Here is an 8,789-nt window from a genome sequence, read left to right as displayed (position 1 = left end):
GTAAGTGAAGCAAATCAAGACAATGGCCATTGCAAGAACGAGGTTGAAGATTTCAATGTACAGTACTAAAATACATCCACATAAATGTATTCTATCAATTCTATACTATTAAAATTAAGCTGTTAAATAAAAATTGTAAATCAATTTAAAATTACTTGCAATTTAAATTTAAAATTAAGCTGTTAAATAAAAATTGTAAACAAATTTTAAATTATTTGCAATTTTAATTTATGTTCAATAGTGGATGAAAAATAAAATACTTGTATTTATTATTTTTAAAGTTTAAGATTGGAGTACAAATTAGGAAAATCACTATAAAACGGATAAACATCAAATAACTATCAAGATAAATCTTTTATTAATTTTTAGAAGCAATCATAACTTCATAATTAACAAATTACTTTAAAAGTAGATATAGAGTTTCGTACTCATAAAAAAAAAACAGTGCTTTTTACAAGATAATTTTAAGGTGTTGCTTATTCAAAAAGGACACTTAAGGAAGCTACTGATAAATGTTCATTTTCCCTGTAGCATGTGGCTAATTTCAAACCGTTTTAACTTTATATATAAAAACAATATTCAATAAAATGTTAATTTCACCCATTTAATTAAAATTGTAACTTTTAAAAAATAAATAAGCACTTGTTGCAAGTCAGAGGTGACTAAACATGTAATTATTTTTTAGACTGGATATGTTTTTGCGCAAGTATAATTTAAAGGTGGGGAAAGTACAAAATCGAGGTCGGGCAAGTACAAATCTATTGACCACTATAGATTACGAGTCCCTGGAATTAATCAAAGCCCACACATGTTGAACAGCTTTCGGATGGAAATTTTACCGGAAAATATTGCCCTCGAGTAGACGACCGATGGCGCCGTTTATCTCTGTACAGTTGGGTTGACAAATGAACCTCGACCTGCTAAACCACGTTTATATACACTTCAAATATTCTTTGGAAACATTAGGGAATTGGTCGCAGAATGCCTCAATCTTCATCGTCCTCCTCTCCGCCCACGTCCTCAACATCTCGTTTCCTCTTCTGCCCCCTTGAATCATCTAAGAATTAAAGAGTATACACTTTTATATAACAAAGCAAAAGTCTCACTGGAGAGTACAAGTCAAGGCGTCATTTTTTGCATTCTTCTCACAAAACTGAGCGAGAACTTCCCAAGAATATTATTATAATTATAAAAATGGATGTAACCACACATATTTTTAAGGACGATCCGAGTAATAAGGATCTTGAATTGTATGCAAGAAGCCCTGTCCTTGGCCAAAATAAGCATGCATTGCTTTTCCGTCAGACGGAAAGTCAAGCTGTTGATCCAATTTACACAAATGAGTATGATTATATACAGTAGCAACCTAATTTTTAAATATTCAACCAATAGACCCACAAGACAATGGTTTGAAGACACAACGATGTTGATCAAACCATTAGAAACAGCTCCAAATAAATGTCATCATAAATACACACAACAAAGTTCTTACAAGTATTTAAGAATGAAGTTATTTTTTTCCATAGGACAGTCCTGACAGGATTTGGACCAAGAACTCATAGTTATGTTAGCAAGTCAGTCCATAGTATCTATGGAGAGCACGTTTGGAATCAAGTATTACTCATAGCCCAGTGCTATCATCATCCTTGCTCAAATGGTAATTATAGAAATCGAACAAAGAGAGTCAATGTTTAACAGTCACATTCAAATATAGTGACGACCAGTATGATTACATCTTTGCTGCTGTATTTTGAAAACCGCGTAATATAATAAATATAGGAGTAAACCTACCTAATTGTCCATCAAGCTTCACAGCCTCTTCGTCATCATCCTCATCATCTTCGTCGTCATCTTCTTCCTCCACTGCAATATCAGGGTTGAAGTCATCTTCTTCCTCATCATCGTCCTATGAAAAGAATCATACAAGACTATAATTATAGTAATCATCTATTTTATTTGTAACCGGAACAGAGAGTACTATAAGTATCATGTACGACTTTGTGATGTCATTGATGGTGATTGGGCATTTCAATTACAGTTAATTATTATTGGTGAACTTTCTCACACAATTATCTCCCAAAAATTCACGTATGGTAGAACCTCTATTAACAGGACACTTTCAGGACCCATCAAAGTGTGTAAGGGTTGGGTACAGTGTTAAAACATATTTCCCCATATCCATTTTACAGGATTGCGTCCCCTTAATAGCGTGTCCAAAAGGAGGGTTTTTACTGTACATGGAAGACTGTATATAAGCAAGTCAGTCCATAGTATCTATGGAGAGCACGTTTGGAATCAGTTATACTCATAGCCCAGTGCTATCATCATTCTTGCAGTATACAATTCAGCGTTTGCAGAAATCAAAAAACAATTCCACTTGGCTAGTTAAAATTTCAGTAAAATAAAATATCAATAATTTTACTCAATTCACCTTTCACAATTCCTGTACAAAATATTTCAAACCTGAACTTATGTAATCATGGTTGAATTTATTTTATTTTTTTTAAGTTAATGTTCAGGTATGAACAGTATTTTGGTTGTTAATTGAAGGTCTCCATATTGTATAGGCCAATATTCTGTGAGCAGTAAAAAGTGTGAGGACCAGAAAAAATGTAATTTTACTATTCCTTTTGTCTAGTTTAAAAAAACTCCTGCAATTTAAAATAAAACTTATATTTAAATAAGAAACTAAGTCAAAAACATTCCTAGTAGTTGTGTGTATAACTACAACATTGAATTAAAAAGTAAAATTAGACTTACCGGTAATTCTGTTTTTGCTAAGTACTCTAAACCAACATCATCTGAGACCTCTCCATCTACACCGTCTTCATCATCTTCGTCTTCATCGTCATCCTCATCATCGTCATCATCATCCTCGTCGTCATCATCATCGTCATCATCATCATCGTCGTCATCCTCGTCATCATCTACAGCATTTACATCATCATCATCTGAGAAAGAAAGGTAAAAGAATTAGAATACGTATTGTCATGGATACGTTTTCATGTTTTGTTGAATGAATGGGAGCAAGTCAGGCCACTTTAAATGGCATGCACGGTTGGAATCAGCTGGTATTCATAGCCCAGTGCTATCATCATTCTTGCTTTAAAATATAATATAAATAATCTAAATTAAGTTAAATTAAGTGTTTATTCACAGATTTTTTTCCATTCAAGCATTATTACTGTATTATATCAGCATTAGCATGTTTTTGTTTTGAACATTAAATCTACCAAATAATACCACTATAATGAATGAACGGTGTACACTGGCCTTAAGCTGTCTATACTATCAAACAAGTTTGACACAAAAGTGTGATGTGCCCAAATATGATGGTGATATACCCAAATATGGTAGTGATATAACATGGGCACATGTCGATAGTGTAGACAGAGCTTTAGAGACATATTTTGTATTCAATTTGTACACCAGTTACTGTTATTTACCATAACTAGTATGCTAATAATTCTAAGAAATTAAATTAATGCAAATACTATGTTTCAAATTATATAAATATATTTACCAGAATCTTCGCCAACGGCTACTTCATCCTCCTCATCATCTTCTTCATCATCTCCTGATGCCACTAAAAAAATGAAAAACTGAGATTTACGATTGTGTCAACAACCAACTTTGTACTCTATAGAACTTGATAAAATAAGCAATTATAGTATTTATGTATGCTTTATATGCCAGTCTGGTACAGAATAGTCTAAATTTCACAATCTGCTTGAACAGACCGTGATCCTATTTTGAGCCTACATAATCCCTGTGTGTTTTAACATTTGCTATCACAATTGCAATCATTATTAACATTTAAAATACCATCCCTGACAGTATTATACATTCAGTCAGTAACCATGAAAAACGCCATCCCTGACAGTGTTATGCGTTCAGTCAGTAACCATGAAAAACGCCAGCCATCCCTGACAGCATTATACATTCAGTCAGTAACCATGAAAAACGCCATCCCTGACAGTGTTATGCGTTCAGTCAGTAACCATGAAAAATGCCATCCCTGACAGTATTATACATTCAGTCAGTAACCATGAAAAACGCCATCCCTGACAGTGTTATGCGTTCAGTCGGTAACCATGAAAAACGCCATCCCTGACAGTGTTATGCGTTCAATCAGTAACCATGAAAAACGCCATCCCTGACAGTGTTATGCGTTCAGTCAGTTACCATGAAAAAAGCTATCCCTGACAGTGTTACATATTCAGTTAGTTACCATGAAAAATGCCATCCCTGACAGTCACTAAACTTTACTTACCTTCATCATCGGAATCAATGGATTCTTCTTCTTTAATATCAAAACCATCCAGATACTTTAAATTGGGTAGTAACTGGAAAACTTTAGCTCTGTAATTTTCAACTTGCGTAACCTCACAGTTAAATAAATCAAGTGCTTTGAGATGTTTTAACTCTTGCTGTAAACGAAAACATTTTTTTTTGGTTCATATTATAAAAGTAATTGATTTTTACTAACTAAACGTTGTACAATTAACATTGTGCCACCAAATGTCTTTTTGAAAATTGTATTAATTCATTAGGTAGAAAATCGTTGAGTAATTAGCAAGTCAGGCCATTTTAAACGGCATGCACGTTTGGAATCAGCTGGTTTTCATAGCCCAGTGCTATCATCATTCTTGCTTTGTTTATTTATTCATGGGATTTAGTGCGATAAAGTGAGTGGATGAGAAGGCTAAAGACAAGCCTCCTTGGAACCAATTAAAAAAGGGAGGAGGAGGAGAAGGGTAAATAGTTTAACTCGGTAAACATGATCATACAAACCTTACTAATACTTATAACACTTACCAATGGTTCTAATGATGCAAAATCTTTAATTTTGTTTCCACTAAGATTCAGATGTGTGAGGTTAGGTGAACCTGAAGCTAAGTGATTTAAGCCGGATGATATTCTGTTATCACTTAATTCAAGCTGGAAAAAATAAAAAACCAACTTTCAGTAAATCCAAAATATTAAACTATTTGATGCAGTGCTTAATGCATAGTAGGCCGAATATTTTATAAACATTATAAGTTCAAACATACCTTTTTAAGGTTTGCTAAATTCGGAAAATTTTTTAATGTTGTGAGACCAACATTGATCATACTCAGCAATTCCAAATTAACAAATTCATCTGTGAGGCCTTCTAATACTCCTGTACTTCTGCAGTTATCCAAATTTAAGTCTGCAACCTGTTAAATTAAAAAATCTGAAACTGTGCAATCTATTTATTACAAATTTTATTTTTGAAAGAAAATTTTGAACATGAAAAATAAATTTTTTTAAATATATATTTATGTGACTATTAATTAAATAGCTTTAAACTACTCTTTACAATTCCACACAACACAAACCAAGTATAGGGTATACAACAAGTTGATCCCTAATTTTATTCTAAAGCAACATGCAAATGCCTGATGTAATTGTTAAATGATCGCATGGAATTTTTAAATTTAAATGTTATTAAATCAGTTTTACTTTTATCTTCAGAACAAAGTATATTAGAAAGATGGCCTAGCCATTTGATTTGGTTGTTATAATTTAGTCCCGCTACTGGCCTAGGCTAGGCGCACGCCACACACAGTTGACCGTACGTCAACAATACAGTCATTTTTTTAATTCATTACTTACTCTACAAACACAGAACAACCAGTGATAATGGTAGTGGCCGAACAGAAATACAAACTATTTATTAGCAAGAACTAGCAACATTAACTATCATATATAATTCTACTTTTTCTAAAACTACTTAGCCTAGCCTACACCTAAAACTCACCAACAAAAATGGGGGAAAAAATGGTATCGTTTGAAGGCAAAAATGACTCGACAACCACGCTTCGCCAAACATTAAACCGCCTGCTCGTTTTGTTTTTGTGTGGACGCCGCATCATTTTAACGAATAACATACCAAACAAAGGCCTAGCACCGTATACACATATTTTATTAATGTTTTATAACAAATATATATATAATGGAGTTAAAGAAATCTATTTATCTTACAAGACAGAATATGGTAAATTTATTATCCCTGTATTGAACCTTTTCCGCTTGTTAAATCTGACAAACAGACCACCACTGTACCACACACGGCACGGACGGTCTCATGATGAAAACGAACCAGGGTCGTAAAAATGTTTAAAAACAAAACTTGGCATTATTGGTTGTTTTAATGAGTTTGCATGTTTCGGAAAATTATAGTTAACGTACATCAAAACCTTTAAATGTTTACTATTGCCTAGCTAGACCGTAAACCCTCTAAAAACTAGGCCTAAAAGGCAAGGCAGCTTCCCAAGCAAGCAACCGAACATTTCCGACTTCCAGTTCCGCAGAATAATTTAGAGTGGTGCCAAAATAACAAGAAATCAAGGAATTTGAAATGAATTTCCTCGTAAAAAATATTATCAATAAAAGGAATATTAACAATAGAGTATGAACTAAGTGATACATACTAAATAACTGACTAATATGAAAGAATAACAAGTCAATTCAAATAATTTATGAACAAATGAGCCACATGGAACAAGGAAAGATCGACATCTCGACGATCATCCCTTTCAAATTTCTATTGAGACATGTGCAGTCTAAAAATCAGCCGATAAAATATTAACAAGCTATGAACAAAAGTACAACATAACCTAGGCTAGATGTTTATGCCATACCTTCTCTGGTACCATACCACGACACTCTAACTTGATCCTATTTTCCATTTTTCCTAATTGTTCAGGCTAGCTCACGAAATTCTTCAGCATAAATTCCCTCAATGAAGCAAGCTGTAGCCTTATACCTGATAAACGCACAAAAGTTACCGATCAACCCGCCAAGGAATTGTGCCTATAGGGTATCACCAATTGCTCAATTAGTCTCACCCCTAAAATGAATTTTGCTAGCGTTAGTCGATGACGTATAAACGAATTGACCAATAGCGTTAAAGTAATACTAATGAAAACTTGTGGCGGCGGGTCTTGCGTTGCTTTGAATGGTTGAAAAATTGAACTACAATATAAACAAAGTATAGTACAGTACTCACTTATTATTAACCATACTGACTGTAAAAATAGTTTTTGAACTTAATTTTAGCTTAGCATTATAGAAACAGATTAAAACTTATAATAGTGCAAACTGTCTTCGTCTATTCTTTATAATAACTATAGTATGTATGTGTACTACAAAATAATATAAAAACTGATGCTCATTTATTTAAAATGTTTTAAACAATGCATATTCATGAGATAATTTAAATATAAGGAAACTTGTTCAATGTACAGTATATATACAGTATTTATAAATTCTATTAACAAAACCTGAATTGATGTAATAATATATTCCTTATTAAATATTTTTATTGATGTAATAGAGTTTTCTAACTTTTATTCTGTTATATATATTGTTATCTGAAAAAAATATTTTTTTAATATTTTGTTGTTGAATCTGCCATTTTGATGTTCCAGTTTCAACATGAATTATTTACCTGAACAAATTTAATTTAAAGCAAAAATAGTCAAATTGACTGGAAGTAAATGGGTTTTATTGTTGAATTTAACTGTTTATTAGAAACATTTTTCCACTTTTTTTGAAAACTGTGAAGTCTTTTTATTAATTTTCATTTTTTTCGGGGGGAGACAAGTATATCTTTATCTACACAGTATACAGCATCATGTACATCTTCTATAACTCAATTATAATTATCAATTTAAGGTAGGGAAAATTTTTAAGACCCTGTTTGTGGGCCTACACATTTAGATTAACATTATGCCTTATGGCAAGTTACGCCTATGGCAAGTTACGCCTGTGGCAAGCACATTTTGTGAAAATTATAAGAATGGAAATATCGTTGATTTTTATTTTTTATTTTTTTTAATCTCAGCATTTATTTATTATGTTATTAATTTTAAATATAGCCTTTAAAACCTGCCACATTTATTCATTCCATTCCCTCCCTAGAACAACACAAAATAATTTAATTTCTGATGTCATAGGACTTAAAATGTTGATTGATGGTTTCAGCCAATCCAAATTCTCAACCTCTATTAATATTTATTTAATTATAAGCTTTTTGTTGCTCATAATAATTTTATAATTATCTTTATGAAGAGTATCCATATGAAAAAGAATAAAAGTACTGTACATACATACACATACATGTACAAACAAAAAGTGGCATATAATTTATACAATATCTGAAACTAAAAAGAAGGCGATCCCTTAATCCCTGCGCATGCGTACTTCTATATCAACTAAACAAACCTGGGCATATTAAACATTTTATTACAAAAAGGTCGTTGTTGGTCACGTGATATCGCAGCCACGTCCACACACCACGTTAAATAACAAACTTCGAACAGATTAAAAGCACACTTAAATTACTTAAATGTAACAAATAAGTTAAAGATGGATAATGAAATGGAAGAGAACATATTAATAATGTTCATCCCTACCTCAATCACCGAAAATCTGACGAAAACGAAGCAATATTCTCATCTTCGAATTGTAACTCAAAATTAGCAATGTTGCATTTTTCCTGCGAATGTTGCGCAGAAATCGTTTGCAAAAACACTCATCAAATGTTACACACATTGGGTGAACAAAGTCTCCAAATTTACTCATTTTGTCTAGCAAATCAATTTCGTTCGTAATATATTATACAGGTTGGTGGCAATGCTGTTCCAGCGGTCGAAATGATAGGGTGGGGCTAGTGTATTTTGTCCTAGATCATGACCACAACCAAATACAAAATGGCTACGATATCCAAAGGTCTTTTGGTTTTAGACCTGCCTGTGTTA

The 8,789-nt window shown here is 32.6% G+C and overlaps 1 protein-coding gene across 2 annotated transcripts; it reads right to left on the bottom strand.

Annotated features, from left to right (window-relative positions):
- Positions 1–335: 335 nt before the first annotated feature.
- On the bottom strand, positions 336–8,560 carry LOC140040401 (acidic leucine-rich nuclear phosphoprotein 32 family member A-like). Of its 2 annotated transcripts, none has more exons than XM_072086305.1 (8): positions 8,445–8,560; positions 5,055–5,201; positions 4,819–4,941; positions 4,274–4,430; positions 3,524–3,586; positions 2,761–2,951; positions 1,792–1,906; positions 336–1,057 (listed from the first exon to the last, which is right to left on the bottom strand). In XM_072086305.1, exons 2-8 carry the CDS (start codon positions 5,112–5,114, stop codon positions 987–989), a joined length of 780 nt encoding a protein of 259 aa, XP_071942406.1. In that variant the 5' UTR covers positions 5,115–5,201; positions 8,445–8,560; the 3' UTR covers positions 336–986. The 2 variants fall into 2 exon arrangements, with proteins under 2 accessions (XP_071942406.1, XP_071942405.1); XM_072086304.1 differs by lacking the exon at positions 8,445–8,560 and adding an exon at positions 6,669–6,827.
- Positions 8,561–8,789: the final 229 nt, after the last annotated feature.

Source organism: Antedon mediterranea, chromosome 2, assembly GCF_964355755.1.
Source record: "Antedon mediterranea chromosome 2, ecAntMedi1.1, whole genome shotgun sequence".
NCBI classification, from domain to species: Eukaryota; Metazoa; Echinodermata; class Crinoidea; order Comatulida; family Antedonidae; genus Antedon; species Antedon mediterranea.
This window is presented reverse-complemented; position numbering and strand designations above follow the sequence as displayed.

Bases quoted from the DNA above. Each gene is read 5' to 3' on its own strand.
- LOC140040401 (XM_072086304.1), bottom strand. From the start codon at position 6,716: ATGGAAAATAGGATCAAGTTAGAGTGTCGTGGTATGGTACCAGAGAAG. The intron at 5,202-6,668 runs GTATGGCATAAA...TTAATTTAACAG, and splicing joins GTGGTATGGTACCAGAGAAG to GTTGCAGACTTAAATTTGGA. The intron at 4,942-5,054 runs GTATGTTTGAAC...TATTTTTTCCAG, and splicing joins ATTTAGCAAACCTTAAAAAG to CTTGAATTAAGTGATAACAG.